The sequence below is a fragment of the Kwoniella dejecticola genome, chromosome 1 (genome assembly GCF_000512565.2).
Source record: "Kwoniella dejecticola CBS 10117 chromosome 1, complete sequence".
Taxonomy (NCBI): Eukaryota; Fungi; Basidiomycota; class Tremellomycetes; order Tremellales; family Cryptococcaceae; genus Kwoniella; species Kwoniella dejecticola.
Genome location: NC_089301.1, coordinates 739,239 through 761,901, shown reverse-complemented (window position 1 = coordinate 761,901; position 22,663 = coordinate 739,239). Strand labels below are relative to the sequence as shown.

General features: G+C 47.8%; 6 protein-coding genes across 6 annotated transcripts; 3 read left to right on the top strand and 3 right to left on the bottom strand.

The window, feature by feature from the left end:
• Window positions 1-598: 598 nt before the first annotated feature.
• I303_100289 (uncharacterized protein) lies at window positions 599-3,857 on the top strand (the record flags this gene model as incomplete). Its single annotated transcript, XM_018403660.1, has 9 exons — window positions 599-926; window positions 992-1,314; window positions 1,403-1,583; window positions 1,637-1,830; window positions 1,893-2,033; window positions 2,088-2,432; window positions 2,498-3,000; window positions 3,068-3,221; window positions 3,300-3,857. The coding sequence occupies 9 exons, from the start codon at window positions 599-601 to the stop codon at window positions 3,855-3,857; spliced, it is 2,727 nt and encodes a 908-aa protein (XP_018266314.1).
• Window positions 3,858-4,358: 501 nt separating this feature from the next.
• I303_100288 (uncharacterized protein) lies at window positions 4,359-6,456 on the bottom strand (the record flags this gene model as incomplete). The annotated part of the gene is made up of 5 exons (XM_018403659.1): window positions 4,359-4,482; window positions 4,608-5,191; window positions 5,289-5,651; window positions 5,745-5,846; window positions 5,965-6,456. 5 exons carry the CDS (start codon window positions 6,454-6,456, stop codon window positions 4,359-4,361), a joined length of 1,665 nt encoding a protein of 554 aa, XP_018266313.1.
• Window positions 6,457-7,395: 939 nt separating this feature from the next.
• Window positions 7,396-10,318, top strand: I303_100287 (uncharacterized protein; the record flags this gene model as incomplete). The annotated part of the gene is made up of 14 exons (XM_018403658.1): window positions 7,396-7,416; window positions 7,490-7,630; window positions 7,722-7,896; window positions 7,958-8,244; window positions 8,312-8,449; window positions 8,515-8,600; window positions 8,652-8,711; window positions 8,769-8,845; window positions 8,907-9,045; window positions 9,110-9,563; window positions 9,639-9,840; window positions 9,904-10,005; window positions 10,073-10,143; window positions 10,226-10,318. The coding sequence occupies 14 exons, from the start codon at window positions 7,396-7,398 to the stop codon at window positions 10,316-10,318; spliced, it is 2,046 nt and encodes a 681-aa protein (XP_018266312.1).
• A 213-nt stretch (window positions 10,319-10,531) lies between these two features.
• Window positions 10,532-13,273, bottom strand: I303_100286 (uncharacterized protein; the record flags this gene model as incomplete). Its single annotated transcript, XM_018403657.1, has 2 exons — window positions 10,532-12,964; window positions 13,058-13,273. The coding sequence occupies 2 exons, from the start codon at window positions 13,271-13,273 to the stop codon at window positions 10,532-10,534; spliced, it is 2,649 nt and encodes an 882-aa protein (XP_018266311.1).
• A 1,186-nt stretch (window positions 13,274-14,459) lies between these two features.
• On the top strand, window positions 14,460-16,337 carry I303_100285 (uncharacterized protein; the record flags this gene model as incomplete). Its single annotated transcript, XM_018403656.1, has 1 exon — window positions 14,460-16,337. One exon carries the CDS (start codon window positions 14,460-14,462, stop codon window positions 16,335-16,337), a length of 1,878 nt encoding a protein of 625 aa, XP_018266310.1.
• A 2,706-nt stretch (window positions 16,338-19,043) lies between these two features.
• I303_100283 (uncharacterized protein) lies at window positions 19,044-21,549 on the bottom strand (the record flags this gene model as incomplete). The annotated part of the gene is made up of 12 exons (XM_018403655.1): window positions 19,044-19,551; window positions 19,694-19,778; window positions 19,836-19,866; window positions 19,946-20,063; window positions 20,131-20,280; window positions 20,352-20,494; window positions 20,555-20,714; window positions 20,798-20,961; window positions 21,051-21,057; window positions 21,204-21,234; window positions 21,342-21,429; window positions 21,499-21,549. The coding sequence occupies 12 exons, from the start codon at window positions 21,547-21,549 to the stop codon at window positions 19,044-19,046; spliced, it is 1,536 nt and encodes a 511-aa protein (XP_018266309.1).
• Between the last annotated feature and the right edge of the window lie 1,114 nt (window positions 21,550-22,663).

Sequence of the window (22,663 nt, the reverse complement as noted above, 5' to 3'; positions counted from 1 at the left end):
GTGCCACTATCAATCAAATACCGAATTACCGTCACCTACTACCACGTTGATCCATTCATTCGCGCTCTCAGTTAAACGAATCCAGCTGCATTGTTATTGCTGTCATACACCTCTTCTTGCAGATTATCCTCTTCCTAAAGGTCAAGAGGACAAGCAGGATAGGTAGACTAACATCTTCACGCAAAGGTATCTCTTGCTCCGCTACATCATCCACCAGTTGATCATAATTGCTCATCAATTGTTTTTCTCCTGCTTTCCTCTCCGCTATCACAAATCCGGTATGAAACGACTTCGAATAACGCGGATGTCTTCTGCGATAACGCGTATCTGCGAACGGCATATGTGATGGGATGATGTAGGTCTACATTTTCGGACTGGCCAGCGAACTCTACAGCGCTTTTTGAACGTGGAGGACTGCCGGATATAGGTATGTGCAAACTCGATATCAGTTGATTTCCACAAGAATAGGAAGGCTCCGGGACAATGCCTTCCTTTCTTCTCAGCACATGCAGCTCGATATATGTCACCCGGAACTTTTGATCTTACCGAACCCTCAACGTGTGCTCGATATACGCATGCTAACGCGATTTGTGAAGTCATGTCAACCTCTCATTCCCGTTCACCCCCTCCTCCACCTCGAGATTACCCTCCGCCAGGCGACAGGGACTTCGACGAGCGACCTGGATTCAGTAGAGGGGGTTTCGCACCCATACCTCATCGACATTCGGATCTGCCTCCTATCCCACCGCCGGCACGGTACGAAAGAGACGAGTATGATCGAGGACGTAGAGATAGAGAGTTCCCTCGAAGGGACTTAGATCCAGATCCGGAAGACCGGTATGAAAGGAGAGAATGGGATGATTATCCTCCACCCCCCAGAGGAGGTGGTAGGGGTAGTGGAGGAAGTCACTGGGAAGATGATTATGGTCAGCTCTCTCCTTCAGATGATCTCATTTCATGGAAGGCACAGCTGAGTAAATGCGATGTGCAGATCGACCCAAGAGAAGACGATCACCTTCCCCACTCGGTCCATCCCATCGTCAACGGCTTCACTCACCCTCGCCTCCCCCCGTGCACCACAGATACGGCAACAACCTCCCCGACCCCGCTTCAGTGGAGACGTTGTTGGTTTTCAGGCAATTTGCAGAATGGTTCCGAGCGTCTCACCCTCAGACTGCTAAAGCGGATGAGGAGGAGACTCGTAGGCACAGGGAGTTGATCGAATCTGGCAATGCAAGTGAACGAGAAGCCAAGGAGAAAGTAGGAATGGCAAAGAGGTACGAGAGGTACAGGAAGGAGTTCACTTCGAGACAAGTGAGTTTCGCCTTTCTTTCATCAGCTACGGCTGCATGAGCCTGTATGTGCAGGAACGTAATGAAGTGACTGATGTCCGTATCGTCAGCTATATGCGCTGTTTTTGACTCACAAAGATTCGATATGGTTCCAAGAACGATATTCCCATCTGCCTGAATTTGTGTCGTTCAGACGCAGATTGAATCGTCAAGGTAGAGTGCCTTTAGCTGAAAAGCACTTGGAGGAATTGCGATCCGGAGTATGGGATACAGTCGATTTTGACATGGCTGGTAAGTCCTGAGAACTGTCTCGTTGCATATCATGAGCTGATTTGGGAAAGTAGAAGAATCTGATGCTAAATCGACGGAAAAGTCAAGATTGAATGATCATGATGAACCTGAAGGACTCGATCGTGCACTCGGCGATGGCGGTAATTGGACAGGTCACGAAACTCTCCGAGCCGAAATTGCTCCCAAACCTAAACAGGTTTTCGTCAAGACTGCTCCGCCCACAACCAGTCGCAAAGAGCTGGAAGAGGTCAGTCTCCATGACAGCCTAGCCTAGACTGGATTTGCCGCTGATTGTCGTGAACGATCCAGCTATTCGCTAGAATACCTGGATTCCAATGGCTTGCTGTCTCTGAGCCTGCTCAGAAGAAGTCTTTCCATCGAGTGGCTTGGGGTCAGTACGCCGACGATGTTGACATTGGTGAAGTGATCAGTAAGCTTGACGGTCAAAAGGTCAGTCATGGCCATATAAATGGTTATTTGGTTGTAAGCTGACGACAGTTGCAGATTGACGGATTCACCTTCCACATGTCTGTCAATTCCACACCTACTATCGGTAGACTGCGAGTCACGCCTTCCTTGTCCAACACCATGGATCGTTTGATCCTCGATGGGGAGAATGCCAAAGCCCTAGCCATCAAGTTGGAAGAAGAGCTTATGGGTGATGACGAGGAAGAAGAAGACAAGCCCGAAACCGAAGGTGAAGCATCCAACAAGACCGGTAATGCAGAAAAGCGAATTACAGGTTTGAGGGAGAAAGTCAGTGATTCGGTCGAAGAGACTATACAGCGGCTGCTGGAAACCAACGGTTTGAATGCAGATAATTTAGATGACGAGAAGAAACTTCACAAAGTGAGTTGATTCGCTTGTACGCTGCACCCGTATTTGAACGAGGCTAATTGAGAGTTTTCGCGCAGGCTAAAATTGTACTCGACCAATGGCTAGCATACCTGCGACATGGTCTTGCGACGTGTTATTACTGTGTGGCCCCCATGTCGTTCGCCGAAGAATTACATCGTAAATGTATAGGTCATATGAGGCCTCACCCCAGTTCAATTCCAGAAGTTGAAAACGAAGCGGAAGAAGTTGAACAAGCTGTTGATCAGGGCAGAGGAGACGAAGTCGAACCTTCCAACGGAGTTGACGGGGTCACAGAGAGCAAAGAATCTGAAGCTGAAGATGGCGATCGGGATGAAGATCGAGAATTGAGAGAAACTGAACAGCCTTCGGAAGCGAATCAAGCGCAACAAGAAACCAATGGTGGAGGTAGAGAGCGAAGAGATGGTCAAGGTCCAGGGAAGAAACAGTTCTTCCCACAAAAGACACAAGATGAGAAGTGGGCCGAAGGGTTGGATCACAAACTTCGACCTCTGCTTGGCGAGGTTGACGTAGCAGATTATGGAGGCAGAGACCCTGAAGCGTGAGTCGAGCAACATTTGGTCTCACTGGAATAAAGAAGAGCGCTGATAAAAATGAATGAATGCTAGGGAGACGAAAAAGCTTTGTGCGCCATTGATCAAGCAGGAAGAAGCTTCGAAGTATAGATGTAAAGATTGTAACAAGCTTTTCAGAGCGCCTGAATTCGTCATCAAGCATATCATCGTGAAACATCCCGAAATCACTAAAGCTAAGATCGACGACGTAAGTGCTGTAACACGTGATATCGCTTTCAAGGTAATCGAGTGCTGATACATATTTTTCATTTGGCGGACAATGTAGATATCTACTCTGAACAACTATGTTCTCGATCCTCAACATCTCCAACCGTCCTTATCGACTCCAGCAGCAGTAGATGATAAACTCTTATCGACGTCATTACCCTTACCAAACCTCAGCCTCAATTTCCCCATGGCCGTCAATCCCAATATGCCCGGCATCGGCAATACCAATGGCCAATTCGACGGATCCGGATCCGGAGGCAATATGAATCTGATGCAACAGCAAATGATGATGATGATGCAGATGCAACAAGCCATGCTGATGGGTATGAACCCACAACAAATGCAACAAATGAACTTTAACCCGAATTTCCCCCAACAATTACAACTACAGCCGAATAGTAGAGAAGGAGCAGGATTAGCTTCGCGTATGGGAGGATACGCTTCGAGAGATTCAGATAATTCCGCCTCCGCCCTTGGGCCTGGTCCTGGATCTGGTTCTGGACCGTTACCGACTGTGCCTCCGGGAGGAGAGGATCCGAGGGCTAGAAGAGGTAGAGTGAGTTATACGGATTTGGATGAGCCTTCTGCAGGCGGAGGGGGAGGGTTACCGTACTAGTATAACCATCCAACAATTCAATACGATCTGTAGATGAGAAGGGGGCAGGTGCGTTGTCATCTGAATCTGATTGAGAGATCTCATTCGTAAACGAGCGGGTATGTGCTTAGGTCGTGCTGCGTTCTGCGTTTTGTGTATTGCGAATGGCGAATGCCGTATTGCGTACTGCGCTAGATGATGACCCATGCATACTGTCAGAAAAACAGCGAAGTGATGCCAAATTATCTGCACTTGATTGTGAGAATTGTTGGAATAGCTGATGGTCATGAACTCATCATCTTTTGCAGGTCTATAGATGTAGGTCAGATGTAATTGTAATTGTATTTGTACATGCGATAATTCATCGTTTCTTCTGGCTATTGGTCATGCACGCTTCTTTCCCCCTCTCCTGATCCTTCTCATCCTTGATCCGCGCCCCTCTCTTTCAACATGACTCCACTCGTCTATCTCAATCCTGAAACATCTTGTGTACCTGTTGGGGACATGTACTTATAGAGGGAATCAAACATCGCCCAGTCCTAAATCCAGATGAGTATTCAGACCTAACGAAGAACATTCGCCTGAGGGTAATCTATCGCCTAGGCAGATCGATAAACAGACATTGAGATTCAGGATGTTCTCGAAGCTGCAACGGATGGACGAACGAACGTAAATGTCGGATCAGTGTTTTCCCTCGACCAGTACATACAAGCAGAAGAAACAATGAAGTGGAGTAGGAAGCTTGTGATCATGTATCATGCTTCGACTTACCCTTCAGCACATCTGCATTCACCGTTGATCTCAACTTGGTCGACTCTACAACACATTGTAGATTTGAATTCCTCCCCGTGGGAGCACCTTAGTGGAGGATGAGAGAGATTGATTACTCCTCCGGGTCTGAAAGTGTCGTCGTCGTCATTGCCATTGCCATTGCCATTGCCATTGTTACTGCTATTGTTGTTGTTTCCGTTGTTGCCGCCGTTCCCGGGATTACCGCTCGAAGCGGGTTGAGAGTTCACATTGGGTTCGGAGGTGGGCGTACCAGTAGATGCGCTTTGAGCTGCGATTGACGTTGAGCTCAACTGGCTTGGTGAAGCTGATGTAGAAGGTGACGCAGAGGCTGATACTGATGGTGTATTCGAAGGAGTGAAACCTGCTTGTTGGACAGACTGAGATACAGATACAGAGTTGACGTTGATCCCCTCATCGGCCGCGCAATTGTGAACTGTGGTAGTGGCATATTGAGTCTGGGTAGCCCACTGGGTCTGAATAATTGTCGACGTGACTGTTTGTGTCTGTGTCTGGGTTTGGGTGGCCCAGATAGTCGTTGGTTGAGTGGTAGTAATCATTTCAACCTATCATCAAGCCACAACTCAATCGTTAGCATTGATGTCGATCTATTCTTTCTGCGAAATCGAATGGCTCTTCGAGTACGAGTTGGTTATCACTCACGAAAACGGTAGCTGGCAAGACGATCGTGCTTGTGCTTGTACTAGTAGTCAACACCACGTCATCGATCGAAATTGGCTCGTCCACTTCTTGAGCCTGTGCGATCGGCTGTCCTTGTCCTTGTCCTTGGATACCGTCGGGCGAAGCCACAGTTGCAAGTGGTACGACCGCGGTGGAAGTACCAGTTGCGGATGAGGAGGCCGTTGGAACACTAGCGAGAGTCGTAGGTGGGATCGAGTTGATCAGTAAATCGGTAGCGGAGGGCACTGTGTTGGCGCTTGCACCGGAAGAAGGAGCAGCACCAGGGGCACTGGGTTGAAGGAGGACTTTGGGACGTGGTCTGGCGGCTAAGAATTTTGTGCATTTCTGCAGATGCGGAAAGGTGGGCAACATTGCTTATTGTTAGCATGGGTGTCGGAAGGTTGGGGGGGAAGGGGTTCGAGTGGAATCTCGACTTACTCCGTTGGAGGAGAACCCCCCTGGACAGGTGAATCCGCCATTGCCATCACAAGTAGGCATTGAGTAGGCCGGGTAGGTGAATCCTTTCCCGCCAAATTGTATCTGTCACATACGAGCGACATCAGCATCAAAGTCGGGCATCGCGTAACGTCCGACCAACAGACAGCCAGATCACACGGCCGATTTGTTGCGGTCAGCAATGCCAATCACGATCACTCACTTGAGCCTGTAAGAAGGTATCCAATCCTTCTCTGTCCACTTGATCCAACCCTAGGTCAAGTTCTAGCTGAGCACTGATCACTAGCCCTCTTGAGTCGCTCCAGCATGCACAGGGGATGTTGTATTGTCGGGCTGACCAATAACCTATGACGGGTCCACAAATCATCTCTTCGTTGTCATCCAGCTCAACATTTAAACCGATATTGGCGTCAACACCCAGAACGTCGATGTTGGCCTGAGCAGAGATGTTGAGGGGTCCTGTGATTGTCTCGACTGTATCGAGTAAAGTGTCGATCAAGCCGCCATTGTCAGGGAGTATTCCCGCTGGCGCCAATGGCGCGGAAGGCACGTCCGGCAGACCGTTTCCGTGGGATAAGGGGGTGAGAACGCTGTCCAATACTGGAAGGGTACTGAGCCCTAGCAGAGGCAAAGGAAGGGGGACAGCATTGAGATAAGGTAAGGCAGATAGGAGCAAGAGGTATTTGGTGAACATCTTGAAGCTTTGCCAATGTATGAGCGAGCTGTCACTGCTTTTAGGCTCGAGATGGTCTTGCGGAACGATTGTTGGTATTTGTTCAATTCGAGTCGTAGTTTGTGTCTAGTATGTTTACTTCATTCAATGTATTCTTGGAGATTCAAGTCGTGGGTAAGTCAAATTGCAAGTAGGTGAAGTCAAAAAATTAGTCAAGGTGGTGTCTAGCAACCACTGAAGAAGTTAAATAAGAAAGACCACTTGGGTTGAAGTAAAGTAAAGATAGCGAAATCGAAGTCGGTCGAAAAAAGCAGACCAAATTACTTGAAAGTAGAAACCAAAAGGAGTATTCGGAATTCATGGGTTGGTCATCGGCTGATATATGACAGTGTCTCGATACGAGCAGCATCACGTTCACCACAACGTCGCGAGGAGAGAGGGCTGATTCGCTGGTCAGCTTGTCAGCTTGTCAGCTTGTCAGCTTGTCAGCTTGTCGGTCCGGTAAACAAGGTCATTTTGATAATGACCAGACTTGAATTTCTTGCGGCAGGTCAGTCAGTACTAGTATGGTATATCTACACATCCGATAAGCCGAGGTTTACACGATTGGAAGTACGCTGAGTCAGAGCTGCTCTTGATGTTGTGAATCCAATTGCCGAGAATGAGGGATTTCAGTTGAATGCGAAAGAGTTCTTGATCGTCTTCGATGGGTGTTGAGTGATAGCTGCACGCGTGGGAAAGTGAATTTACGGTGCATTGATGTCGGATATGACGCGTGCACGAGCCCATTCACGGATATCACACTCCTAGTACTGTGAAGCATAACAACGTCTCAAGACACTAGTACGAGTACTGCTACAATATAGTCAAAGCTTCTGCATCTGATATCCTCGACACTGACACTGACACCAAGACTTATCTTCCTCTGGATCTCTGTCAGCCGCATCTTCAGTCCTCATCATGTCTCGTTTCGTTCGTCCCGTAAGTGGATAAACAACTCCCTTCGCTTCCGTCCGGCACAAAAACGTAAACTGATTATATGGGCCTTGGATAGTCCAAATACCGCCATGTGTACGGAGCCAAATCCAAGGTCAACTATGAGAATGCCAAGATCTCAGGCTCGGCTTGGGACACTGATCTAGTCACTGCTGGTGGGAAGTATCTGGCTGTCAATTGGCAAGTATCGGGAGGTGGTGTAAGTTGGACTTCTTCTCATATACCTATCGCCCGTATGTTCGCAAATAATAGATAACAGCTAAAAATGAATTCTTACGTCGTGCTTTCAGGCTTTCGCGATTCTACCTCTGTTCTCTCCCGCTACTCCTCCTCAACCCGCAGGCTTTCCAACCAAACTCCCAGATATCATACCCCTTGCGAGAGGTCATACCGCCCCTGTGCTCGACACAGCGTGGTCACCGTTCGACGATAACATCGTAGCGTCAGCGGGAGAAGATGGTAAAGGTAAGCTTTTTGAGTCTTTGGCGTTGCAGAAGAAAGCTTACAATCGGTTTGGTATGTACAGTACTCGTATGGAAAGTGGAAGACTCGTTGTTTGATGGATGGGGAGAGGATCAATGGGTTCCTGAAGACCTTTCACCCGAACTTCGACTCAGTGCCGGAGGTCGAAAAGTCGGACAAGTCATCTTCCACCCCACGTCCTCGAATCTTCTTACTGCTGCTTCTGGTGACCATTTGGTCAGATTGTGGGATATCTCGTCGAAGGATGACACGGCCAAGATCACCTTGAAAGGTCACACAGATTCCATTCAAGGTATAGCGTGGAACGCAGTTGGCACTACTCTTGCTACTGTGCGTTCAGCTCGATTTTGCGGGTCCAAATCGATGGACGAGGAAGCTGACGCCCCACCTGTAACAGACCTGTAGAGATAAGAAGATCAGACTGTTTGATCCTCGAGCTGGAACTGAGGCTGTTAGGACAACAGATGGGCATGCGGGTGTGAAGGGGTCGAGAATTGTATGGCTGGGTGACAGGGACAGGATCGCTACCACTGGCGTAAGCTTCGCGGTAGCTCCTCGGGTGTCTGCGGCACGACAAAGCTCACGATCCCGACAATACAGTTCAGCAGGATGTCCGATAGACAAGTCTCGCTCTGGGACACTGCTGGGTTGACTAACCTAGAGACTACTTCGCTGGACTCTAGCGCGTGAGTCAGCTGCTCTGCATGGGATCCAAGAAAGCTGAAATATCGCCGTAGCGGTGTCATTATGCCATTCTATGCTGAGGGTAACGATGTGCTTTTCCTTGCTGGTAAAGGGTAAGCTGGCACCAAAAATCTGGGTGTAGAATTCCAGCTGATACTTCCGGTGCTCAGAGACGGTAACATCCGATATTACGAGTTTGAAGGCGATTCCCTACACTTCTTGAACGAGTACAAGACTTCTGATCCTCGTAAGTCAGCTGGAAAGTTCTGAATCTAGTGAGGACTCTCAGCTGATCATCGGAGCTCTAGAACGTGGTATGACATTCCTTCCTCGACGTGCACTTGACGTGAAGGAGAACGAGATTGCACGAGCATACAAATTAGCTGGAGGATGTGTAGAGCCGTTGAGCTTCATCGTACCTAGGAAAGCAGAGTCTTTCCAAGCAGAGTAAGTTTAGGAGTACAAGACTCTTTGTCCCAAGCAGCTGACGAACAGATGCGTGGCAACACAGTATCTATCCCCCGGCAAATTCCATCGAGCCCGCCCAAACCGCCGCGGATTACTTTGCAGGCAAGACCGCTCGACCCAAGGTGGTGGACCTGGAAACCCGTACCACAAGCACCAACTCCGATCCTATTCCCGAACCAGTTAGATCTGCCCCTGTATCGGCAGCAGCTTCCACACCTGCTCCGGTAGCTTCCTCCACCCCTTCGCCTGCCCCTGAACCAATCAAGGAGCAAGAGGAAACCAAGACCGCCCCAGCTCCCACACCAGCCAGCACCAAGCAAGAGATCGACTCTGTCCCTGAAGTCACTGCTAAGGGTTTGGAGATCGAGCAAGTTGATGACAGCGAGGAGGAGAAAGTGGAGGAGAAAGAACCTGAACCTGTCAAAGCTGTCTCTGAGAATTTTGCTGCATTGAGTGTCAAGGACGAGAAGAAGGAGAAAGGTCAAACTCCGGCCGCTGTGAGTCATCACATACCAGATGCCAATGACATGAGTACCTTCACGGCTTGTATCTGACTCATGTGGGAGCCGCAGCCCGCAAACACACTCTTGATCAAGAAATTATCGCCTGCCGCTACTTTGCCGACGAGAGGATCACCTTTATCTGCAGGATATGATCTATATTCTGCCGAAGAGAAGACCATTCCAGCCCGAGGAAAAGCTTTGATTGATCTGCAAATTAGCATAGCGGTCCCGGAAGGCACTTATGGACGAGTAGCACCACGAAGCGGACTTGGTGAGTGTCATCCCATTTGGTCCATCAACAGCTCATAAGCTGAATGTGCTTGATATGATGTAGCAAGCAAGCACTCAATCGATACTGGTGCAGGAGTGATTGATGCGGATTACCGAGGTCCCGTGATGGTCCTCTTATTCAACTTATCAGATGATGACTTCACTGGTGAGTCTCAGCTGGCGAAGCTTCCAATGTGCCTATCTCGAGCTGATCACTCTGGATGAATCCATAGTCAAGAAAGGCGATCGAGTTGCTCAATTGATCTTGGAGAAGATTGTCCTTGCTGATATTGCTGAAGTCGATGTGAGTTCATTGACATCCCTTATATCAAAATGAAAGACTTCATGAAATGCAGCTCATTCGCTAATTTCGCCGCATCCGACAGGATCTTGATGTTACTTCTCGGGGAAGCGGCGGATTTGGCTCTACAGGTGGATTCGGACAAGCTGTCAAAGATGTGGCTAGTAAGATATTGTAAAGTAGAGTGAAGTAGAAATAGATGGATTTTCCGTGCTCAAGTTGGGAATCGTCATACGGAATATCACCGAATGCAAATTGCTGGAAAGTTTGACTCAGGCGTGAAGTACTGTACTCAAGCAGAAGCTCTTCAACGCATATACATAAACCGTTTCCGCAATACCCCTTTTCCTGTCTGTACCGATTGAGCTGAGAGCTTGGCACGGGATCAACACTACCTATCCAGATCCTTCAAGGCGAAATCAATCAATCTGAACCAATAATCCGCCCATTCTAATCTACGTCTTATGCTCATGGTGTTCATGGTCATCCTGTCCCGCTTCCTTTTCCCCGGATGCTGTGATTGCTTTTGGGCTTGAGATGTACATGATTCGAAAATGTCTTTGGTGACACCTGCTCCGTATTTTCGCTTATATTTGGTATGAGCGGTCCTGATTCTCTTGGCAAAGCGTTTATAATCATTTAATCGCTTTTGGAGCCTCCTACTCGCTTCGCTCGGAACGGCATCTTGCTGCCCGTTCCCATCCACAAATTTCTGCTGTAGATCCCGTAGGGCAACTGCTAGTAGATTCTTATCCAATTTGAGTCTCTCTTTTTCGCTTTCAAGTATCGATATCTGGTCCAGAAGGTTATCGTTCGTTGATGATGATGGAAGCGAGTTCTTGACTTCATTGTCATCTGTCTTGGCCTTTTCCTTCAGCCCTTCGTTGAGCTTCGTCAGCTTTTCTAATTTTGCGCCAAGAGATTTAAGCTGCTGTATATGCTCTATACAGAACTCCCCTCGTTCCGTTCCTCCGCGAAATTGCATCAATTCCTCGACTCTGCTTTTGAGTTGCTTGATCTGATTTTTTTGATTCATTGTCTCCTTTTGAAGCGTATCGACCATCCTCCCCTCTTCAGCCTTTGTCAGCGCCTTCCCTTGCGCTTGCGCTTTCCGCAAGCTTTCGGCTCGAGCTCGGTTGGCCTTGATAAGCTGCTTGACTTGATGTGCGAGACTCGTCTTCTCCGTCTGAGCTTTTGTGACTTCCTGTTTCAACTCTTCGCATGACATTTTATGCTCGATCAGGCGATTCTTCAGATCTTTGCATTCTGCCTCCTCTTTTCTGGACGGCGCAGAGGAAGAAGAAGAATGCTTGAGCTGTTCGTTCAACTCCTCAATCTGCCGATCTTTCTGCTTGACTTCCCGATTCGACCTTTCTCTTCCTTCAACAGCTACGCGATGCGACTCTATAGCTTTCCACAGACTTTCTTCTAGCTGTTCCACTTTCTCTCGGAGAACAGATCTGGTCTTTGTCTCTTTAGACAGCTCGGCTTTCTCCCTTTCGATCTCCCTCTTTTCCCTTATCAGCTGATTTGACCGTTCTTTCTCGGATTCCTTCAAAACCCCAATCTCATACTGCAACTCCCGATTTTCATTCTCGATCGCTCTGGTTCTGGATAGCAGAGCATCATGATCCCTTCTCAATGTATTCAGCTGTTCCCACCCGGTCTTTCTGGTCTCTTCGCACCTATTCTTCTCCACTTGCAATTCGTTCTTGAGATTTGCAATGACTTTCTGTTGTGCCTCATTGACTCGGCTCAGTGCTTCCCTGGATGCAATGCCCGTCGTTAATTGGTGTTTTGAAGTGTCTTGCTCCTGCTTCAAATGTTCCACCTGGTTCTCCAACCTCAATACCAACTGATCTTTCTCCACCAAAGTGCCCTGTAGCTTTCGTTCGCGTGCTTCAATGACCTTCAATTTACATCCAATCTCTGTAATCGTTTTTTCACTCTGTTTGAGAGTCGCTTGTAACTCTTGATTTCTCTCCTTGAGCTCGGTTTGTACTTTTTCGCCTTTCTCCCGATCTGCTTTGACGTTGGCTCTGATATTTTCCAATTGTTGGCTGAAGGCGCTGAGTTTCGCCTCGTACTCCCTCTTCTGACTCTCCAATTGGCCGTGAGCATGACCATTAGGCAGGCTGGGCGGATCTATCGTTTGTGGTGGCGCTACGTTGTCACGCTGACTAAGCTGAAATCGTAAGGACTGGATTTCCATCCTTGCATGATCTAATTCTGTCGATTCGAAGTATAATAACGATTCAGTATTGATTAGTCTCGATTCCAAACTTCTGAGACTATTGTGAGAATGTTGGAGTTGATCTCGAAGATTGAGGATCGTCTGAGCCTGAGCCTGGGTTTGAGCATGAGCATGAGCTCGGGCTTGAGCTTGATCGGATTCTCTCGTTGCTCCGTGAGGGCCAATACCATTCTGGGCGGCCTGAGTGTAAGGTTGTTGAGCTTGAGCTTGAGAGACAGATCGAAGCGGTGTGAAAGGTGGATACCCAGGATGAGAGAACACCCTTCCGGAAGTATCGAGGTCGGGTCCCGATACAATGTGACTTCTATCCGGTAGAGGGTGGTGTTGTGGACTATTGAGGATAGTCGATGAAGTCGACGATACTTGTCTGAGGGTATTGGAAATGATGGATTCGGAGGGTGAAGTCACGACGGTGCCAGTGATTGAAGGTGTTTGAGCCCTATCGAAGACCAAGGGAGTACCTGACCGTGAGAGTGAGCGAGTGATCATCCGATTGGGAGTTATGGTTGAGGAATTGATGATGGGGGGGACACTTTGAGGTCTCGGAGGTAGAGTTTGACTTCGGGTTGGCTAGTGCAACGAGGGGATTCTTCAATCAGCAGGGTGTTTGAGCACATCAAGGCCTGTAAATCTATTGGCACAAAGTGATCAAGCTCAACTCACGGTACTGATATGACTACGCCCAAAAACAAGTTCGACGCGCCTTCTCTTGTTAGCCTCTTCGACGACACTTGACCCATCACTCTTCGATTGACTCCTGGTACGCATCTCGCTGGTTTCAGGTGCTTTAGGTATGACTGTGGCTGTGCTTGTCCTCGCGCTTGCGATTGTGCGTGATGATTCAACCGCCCAGAAAGGTCGCTTCGGTGGATCAGGCATGATGACCTTCTACAAGTATAATACCTGCTGATAATGCCGTATGCTATACTTTGCATTAATTATCAGCTCAGCGTCTGATCTCGAAAATTTGGTGCGACAGGGTGAGTACGATCACAAAGTCAGGGATGTTGCTAGGGAAAGATCATCAAATATCACACCATGGCCCGAGCGTTGTGTCTCCTCGGAAGATCACCACACGATGCGAGGGCCAGCGTTGCAACTTGCCGTGCCGTTACTAAGAACCGACGACCGACGCTTTGTCATAGATGAGCTCAAATGTAGTAGCAGTACCGACGAGGGCATGCTGGATTGGCTTGCGTTTCGGTACATACTCTAGCCACATTGACATAGTATACTCAACGTAGTATGGTATGCAAGCTTGATCTCACATCAGCTCGATTTGAACTCCTGAACTCCTGTTGATGTAACATCCGACCTTAGTCTCTTCTTCACCGATACCTCCCCATCCTTTTTACCGAGATTGTCTTCCGTCTGATCAATAGATTGTTTACTCGCCATATTGGAAAGTATAGACTTCACTGTGAGGGTTAAACATACGAGTGAGAATGTGACGATGAATCAGATAGGCGGTTGTTTATAACAGGACATGCCTATACCGCGTTCCAGCCTTATTGCTGATGAGAATGATCATCACGCACAGACACACGCGACCTCCTTTAGATGGCTGTTCATCGTATCATGATATTGATCATGAGTATTCCAAATAAAGCGCATCATGACTCAAAGCGATGCGTGAATAGTGGATTAACCAAATAGCAAACAACCAATTGGTCCCCTCCACACGATTTCCACCACGACATGTCTATGTTGAGAAATTATTGCTTCATATTCTAAGGCAACCAACGAGGCATCAAGTACCACCGCTCATTCTAGCCCATCCGGCCCCATCCTCAGCCTCTACGTGCAGATCGCAAAGACTCAAATCAATTTCAAGCAGCTTTCTACCTCCGATCATCCACGTCGCGTATTTTGATCAGTCTTTCGGCTTTCCTCTCTGACCCTCTCTCAGCTACTCATCTTCAGCCGGACCCACATTTTGGTAGCAATCCCATTTGTCCAGGTGAGACTATGTCTTGTTGTCTTCCACAGTAAAAGGGCTGCTGACAACGATAAGATATCTTGTCAGCTCGATAAGATATCTCGTCAGCTCACATACTTCTACGACATGGCTCCGAATCCTCATCCGATCCCTGTCAAACCCATCTACCCTCTTGGGGGCAATGATGACCTGACCTTCAAGAATGTTCCCTTTCGATCAGCTTTATGGCGACCTATTGGAAATCGGTCCGACGGTAACCACGAAGTATCCAGGTCCATAACCGAGCGATCACCTGCTTCCGATCAATCGTCGATCTCCTGCGCTCAACACTCTCTCGATGAGCGCCAGGAGTCATCGTCGAGTGGCAAGAGATCCAGACATGCTATATTGGTGTCGAATCAGGTTGAGGAAGATACAATCACAGATACAGAGGCGAAGAGAACCAAAGTGGCAAACAGAAGTGGCGACTCGGCTGATCGTCTGGAAGTGACTGTCGAATCCGACAATTTCCAGCCCAGACCCTCAGATGACGAGGACGAGACCACCCATTCCGTCCAAGCTGTCAGCGTATCACAAGAGTTGATCAGGTTCTTCAGCTCTTCCACGGACAAAGAGACTTTGCCAACCTTTGCTGCCTATCTCTCGCCCGAAATTCGTCAAGCCTTACTCGAATCTCGGCAGGTGTTCATCAGACTCGAGAAAGACAAGGAATTGTGGTCATCTCGAGCGTACAAAGCAGAGAATGAGCTAGAGCTATCCCGCACCGAAGTGGCTTATGTTAAGGAGAAATATCTGGGGGCGAAAGAAGCTATCTGTACAAAAGAAAAAACCTTGATCAGTCTCATTGAGAGGATTGAGGTCGTGTCGTCCTCCCATGCATCGGAGCTTGCTCAAGCTGGTGAACAGTTACAGCAAGCCACATCGGCAAAAGAACTACTGCGAGACAGAAAGCAGACACTATTGAACGAAATCCGAGAAGAGCAAGATCGACATGCAAAGCTCAGCGAAGATTACACGAATCTTCAACAAGCCTATATCGAGTCGGAGAAGAATTCTGCTGCTAAAGTGGACCAGCTTGAGCAAGAAGCCAAGCAATTCAGAACTCAGCAGATCACAGCAGACACCGAGATTGCTAGCCTGAAACGGGAAGTCAACAAGCTACTTGAGGAGTTGAACGATCTCAATGATCTTCATGAGTCCACGAATGAAACCAGGGACAAATGGATGTCTCTTGCAACACAAAGGGAGGCCGCTAACTCGGACCTTGTGAAAGAGAAAGCGAGCTTAGAAAGGGAAATAGCAGAGCTGAAAGCCTCGCACAACGCGATACAGTCAAGCCGGCACCAAGTCCAGGCTAGAAAAGGTCAAACGGAGCTGGAGAGAAAGTTAGCGACAGCCGAGGAAAGAGTCACCAATCTGCGATTGCAGGTGGCCTCCGGTGAGGATCAGCTCGAGAAGGGAAAAGATCTAAGAAGGTCAATCGAGAAACGGCTCAGTACCCAAGAGAAATTAGTCAAGGACAAGGACCGGATGCTTGAAAGCGGCAAAGCCAGATACGGTGAATTGATCAAGGAATATGGGACTTACAAGGAGCGGACAGAGGAGCAACTGACACGTACCGAGAAGGAATTGAGGGAAAAGAATGATACGGTCCAACGCCTCTTCCACGATCTAGAGACGACAAGGCGAACGTTGCGTGACACCGGCAATCAGCGAGAAACAACACAACTCATCATGAAACGTATCGCGGCTCTAAACGCAACAGCTCAGAAGCTCCTCATGGAGCACGAGGCATCGAGTGATATTAGAGCGCAGCTGGCAGATGAGATAGCGAGTAAAAATAGGTATCTTACACAGCTCAGGGGCCACATCAAGCAATCGGGCTATGCGGAAGAACATTGGGTGACCAAGAGCTCTGAGGAATGCCAAGATTATCTGAAGAAGCTGAATGCATTAGGTGCTCGGGAGAGGGAAATGGATAGGTTGTTCGAAAGTCTCAGATAAACTCGATAGGACCTTGGACCGCGGTCGCAGAAGTTGCTATTTGGGGACCGGTATATATCGCGTCTCCTTCCAGCGTCAAGCTTTTAGGCACAGAACGGAGATGGACCGATTGATTTCATGCATCATGCTTTCATGCTTTGACACTGTCTTATTGTTACAATTCCGTCCTGCAGCAGTCGTCTCGGGGAAATTTGATGCCGTCACTCGTTATCATTGCCAATTCCGTCGGCGTTTGGTGGTGGTGATGCTGCGCTGGGATAGCTATGACGCATGACTCATTTACCCCATTCCCGTTGTGATGCCCTGGAAGTGAACCTAGTTTCGATCGTCAACATTACATCTCCTTCATACCACTGTTTACCGTGTATCTGGTATTGCAGAAGCTATCCGCACGATCAGCTTGCTCGACCATTATCGCACAATACTGCATACATCCTAGAACGGGTATTGACAACCTCACGCAGAACATCCCCCGACCGTGATAGGCAGCATTGCAGGGATAACGGATACTGAAAAACGAGATACAGTACTCGGACCGCCCGGAAAGAACGTTCAAGATGTTTCTTTATAACGTTCATACACCGCAAAAGACCTTTGCTCTTACTCATAAAGGTAAGTATGGCATGAGCGGTTCCCGAGGTCACATCCAGCTGTCTGACACTGTGATCGATACTGATAATACTCTACGTAGACAACGAGAATCAATCTAAGTTATTCGAGCGAATATGGCAGAAAGCAGTACTAACCGAAGGACAGAAATCCCAAGCTAGTCTCTTGTACGAGTTCGAAGGGGATAGATGGTCTTTAGACGATGGTATGTCAACCCTCAACCCTCAACTTTCAATTTTCAAACCCAACCCATACTGTCCCAATCTTCAAATCCTTTCTTCCAAATCTCGCAATTTAATCTTGCATTATTGACATTTCATTGGTTATGGTAGACGATGATCTCGAGATCCTCTTATCGCGTTTCCCACCATCTTCGACACCCTCGGCAACCCTCCATTTGTCTATACCCCAAAGTCAAGCTCAGTCCCACGCGCATGCGCACTTCAACAACGATTCCCTCCCAGCTTACAACGCTTCCTCAAATACAAACACTGCGATTTCCCCATCGAGCAAACTGAAGAATAAAGTCAAATCGGCCTCTTCTGCTAAATCATCTAAATCAACTAAGACCGAGACGAACACGGCTCTTAATGGTCACACGTCTGCTAGCACAGCAACGGCCCCCACAAAACCTCTGGGAGAACCTATTTCTGCAAGTCCAGAGAAACAGAAGAAAGAACCCAGGAAGAAGGCTCATGGCGATACCCTTGGAGTGGGCGCTGCTCCATCGTCTTCAGCTGCGAATGGAGCGAATGCCAGTCAATCAAGAAGCGTCAGTGGAGTCAGTAAGGCGAAATCCGTGATGAGCACCAGATCGAGACGAAGTAAATGGGGAGACGATGATGCGGAACCGCTTGGAGTTGTCAAAAAGCGAGAATGGGAAGAAGTGAGTTAAAATTCGGTTCGGGTCTGGCCCATCTATTACCTGTTACAATTTACCCTTCCATTTAAAGCCAATGATCCGTTTTACTGGACTTGCTAATTGTCATGAGCTAGTTCCATAATAATAACGGATCGAGGACCGTGATGGGTAAAATCAATGGGATACCGAATAGTAAGTCTGGTTTCCGATTCTGTACTTCTGCCTTTGTTTTGACTTGGCACTTTGAGCGAAGCTGACGAGAAAGTGCGATTCACTTTCAGTTCGCATGCTGCTCAAATCGGGGTATAGACACGTATACGTCTCTCGCGAATTCGCTCTCAAGCACAAACTTGTCCCTAAGAAGGTTAGTGAGAGTACCTCTTCTTCCCTACTTAAAAATTCCCCATTGGTGGAAGTGACCTGGTCTGTGTCTGTCGATATCGATGCATCGATGATTTGCTGACAATCTTGGATAATCTCCGCAGTTCGGCATGGGCTCATTAGGATATACCGGCTTAAAAGTAATTGGCAATGTAGACATCACGGTTGGATCACGGACTGCCACGCACCAAGCATACATGAGCGAAGAGAATTACTTTGATGTCATACTGGGTAGAAGCTGGTTAGAAAAGATGGCTATCAAGTGAGTTGTTGGAATGTGTCTTTGATCTAGTGTTAAGGTTGACCCTTTGATCTGCTGTCCGCTTCTGCTTACCTCATGACAGGATCGACGAGCGGGTCGATCCGACCGCTTTGACATACATGGATTCTGGCGAGCCGATCCCATGCGATCTGGTAGTTCTCAAAGACGATAATGGGAATGTGATCACCATCACATAGAAAGGATGAATCTAGCTTAGGGGGAAGATGGTGAACTGGACAATCTACATTGGACCATGATTTCCGATACGGCCAGTCAAGAAGTCCTGATTCGAACTGGACTGAAGCGAGAAACGGGTTGCAAGCCCAGGACTATAGATTGAGGTCGAGGTTGAAAGGCAAAGTCCTTACAATGGAATATGCATGTACCAGTACACGAATCCCTGTTTCCCATTCCGCCTTTGTCCTCGAAATAATATACAAAGTACAGGATAGCGAAAAGCCCCAATTCCCAGTACGAATACGAAAAATTACAGAGAAAGTTGCGAGCCATTCATCCATCTCGACGTCCACTTCAGTCTTTGAGGTCCAAAATCCATTATTGTCCATCCGTTCGTCCGTCAACTGGATTTTTATCAATCCCGCTTCGATTTACCATGACCTCCTATCGCAATTGTCCCTGTTTCGCCCAGGATCCTCCTAAGCACGCTGATCCAAAAGAGGAACATCCAGACTATCCAGGTCAAAGTAAATTTCCCAACTCGATCACTTAGGCCCACTATCATCCTCAGTCCCCTCTCTACAGCACTGGTCTGCACATCTCTCGCATGGACATATTTGATGTCCCCCGGAGTTTTGTTCAAGCCGAATTCAGGCCTATGAACAATTTCCAGACCGCTCCGCCACCCGTCTTCATGGAATCCGTACCCTGTCCAAGCCCCTCCGAAATATATCCCCCTCTTCCCCTGGATGGTCTCCAGATTCTGCTGGGCGATCAGTAATGATGGTGTCAATTCGGGATGATGGTATGTCCATCGGGATATGACTTTATCTTCGGCCGGCTGGATTGGCGGATTGAGAGTGACGAGGACCTGACCGTGTTTGGATAAGGGCAGGGATTGGAGGATGTTCAAGTTGAATGTGCTGAATCGCGAAACCACGAACGTCAGATGTCAATGGTTTTCATTCGAGAAAAGCACGATGACACGGATGATCATCGGATATGATTTGGCGATGTACAGTGCAAGTGGGAACTTGTTTTGAGTTAGGGGGATCCTGGACTTACATGGAGATGGAACTGACGTCTGATGCCGAAGTCTTCGATTCGTGGTCTGGGTGTATGTACGAAGTGGAAGTGAGGTAATTCCAAGCTAGACGGAAAGTATCAGTAATCAAGTATTTCGCTAAAAGTTCAAGCTCCTGCTCACCCGTCCACGCCTTTTTGCGTACCGGCATCAACTGACAGAACATTCGGGTCAGCTGATATCAGCGAATGACATGACATGATATCAGATGTCGGATTGATACAGAGACTCACACTCTCATCGTAATGGACCACACATTGGTTTGCGCTCCAATGACAGTTTCCCAGCAAAGCTTTTTCTTCAGCTGAGATGTCGGAGCCCAGTATCTGGACAGTCTGGTCGGTATGCGTGCTACGCATGCAACATCTTGTCAGATAATGTTCCCCTCAGATGTATTGGCTTCCCATTCGATACTCACGCTAGGATCACTTTATCGAATACTTCTTCTTGCCCTTGATCGGTGACGACACAAACACCATCTTGAGTATTTCTGATATTTTCGATACCAATGCCCAAATGCAATTTCGCAGGATCCATTTGGCGTATAATATACTCAACGTAAGTCTTGCTGTGGAAAAGAAGCAGATACAGCATCGTAAGTCACAGAATGCCACTTGACTCCAGGGAAGGAAAACTTACGATCCGCCTTTTATGGTCAACCAAGCTGGTTTCCCCCATAATTGGAGCAATTGATGATTATGGAAAAACCTGATCAAAGCCATCGCTGGGAAATCGAGTGCGACCTTTTCAGGTGGGATAGACCATATGCCCGCCGTGAGTGGCTATACTCGAAGGATCAGCTAGAATTTCGTAGACCACGCATATAAAACCGGTCGACATACTAAGAGGTAATCTTCTTTGAAAGCTTGACTGTACCCCTCTTTATCGAGGTATTCTCCGATACTCATCTCCTCAGCTTCCCCCTTCACAGATAAGAAGTCCACAGCGAACAGGTTGAATCGTAGGATATCCCACATCATCCTGTATACGCGATGCTTGAAGCTATGAAGCCACCGTCTCATGTCAGCAAAACAAAGAATCCACTGGGCAAACGCAAGGGGTAACTCGCATGAAAAGTAGCTCACATATTTGAGCCCTGACAGAACAAAGCCCATAGATCGTCGCTTGCCCACTCGAATTTGCCTCTGTCCCGAGAAAGGGAGAACGACATGGTGGTCTTGACTATTTCGATGCCCGAATCAATTAGGAATTTATAGAAGTTCGGATAATTCTTCTCATTGATGGCGATCTGCAGTGGAGCAGTGACATACATCAGTTCAAGCACTAGCTATGACAACCTCCTTCAAATTCTGGAATAGCAAAGGCTTGCCCACTTACAAATGCGCTGTATCAGTAATACCAACCCAAATAGTATTGGTCAGCTCATAGAGTTTCCCATGATAAGGTTTGGAAGGATGACGTAAATCACATGGTGATGGAAAGGCGATCAAGATTAGATATGATGTGACTCGATAACTAAGCTTGACTCACGTGTCGATATCGCATTTTTCCTTCCCAGGGCCTATACACAAAGGAGTACTAGTGTGAGCATTCACACAGCTCTTGGAGTGACAACATATCAAGACGAAGGTGGTGTTTGCGCTGTGGTTCTCATGAGAAAGTACTCACGCTGAAATTCAACTGTGTGAGCATGTCCGCCCCACCAATCCGCTTTCTCATATATATGTACATTGTGGTCTGAATGCTGGCTCAATTCCTACATTCCCCAAGTCAGCCAATCTCTTCATGTATTGTAGGTCGAAGGTGCAAGTGATAGCGTACGCACCCACAATGCGGATAATCCAGCCACTCCACCTCCGACTATAGCTATTCTCATCGTATCGTATACTCCAATATCGGCAATCGTTGCGGTCTATGGAGTGATGGTATTGTCGATGGTCGATGAAAGGATGGATGTGGAAATGAACGTAAAGAGAGTTTCGGTATTATACACATGTCAGGTCGGCCTTCTTATTTGTCTATTTATATATTTCTACTTGTATCTATATTCCTATCCTATCGATGTGTAAGCGGTGTGAACTGAAGAGGAAGGCTGTTCGCGATTTATTCCTTTCATAGACCGCGAGCCAACGTGTTGTCCTGCTTAGTCTGGTATTCTGCGTGGTTCTTGGTCGAGAAGGTGATCAATCGGTTCCTTTATCGTATTATGTTGTGTCGTGCTGTATCGCTCTCTCTTCGAGTGGGTGAGCAAATGGGGATTCAGGCAAGCGGAGAGAACAAGAGGAGGGCAAGTAAACAGTCTCGCCCTCTCGGTCGCACGGTGGTTTTAGATCAGGGCTCGAAGTGGGTGTTACCAATAATCCGGCCTTTCAAACATCCCGAGCCCTATCTGAATTGATACTTCTCCTACGCCCTTTGTCTCGATCGATCGAAAGCGATACCTTTCGTTGTTGCGTGCAAGAGGGTATGATGTAATGCTGTACTCTTCCTCTCGAACCTAGCGTGTGAGTGATGAGACAAGAACCCAGCTAGAAGCTGTCTAATGATGATAGCAGGATCCAATATTCGGCAATCTTGAAGTCGAGTGGGTCGGGACGGAGATAGGTGGGGAAGAGTAATGATGACGATGATGTAGTTGTGTTTCTTTGGCTTACAACATCAGTGATCGATACGCAAGAGGTATTCCGGACTAAGTTGATTGAATGATGGATTGATTGAAGGCGCTTTGATAATTGATTGAAACAATCAAACAAACAAACAAGCACGAGGACGACAAAACCCCCTTTAATCGATGCGTGATGCCCGGTTTCAGATAATTTGGGTGTTCCTTCGCAGCGAAAATCTACTTGACCGATTGCTGAGCCGATTGATGGTACCTTGTTGTTCGCACGGAGGATCGTGTCCACCACAAATACCCCGTTCTTTTCCTACACAGACGATAGATATACACAGGCTAAAATCCCCCCTTAATTGTCGTGTTTTCCTGACCT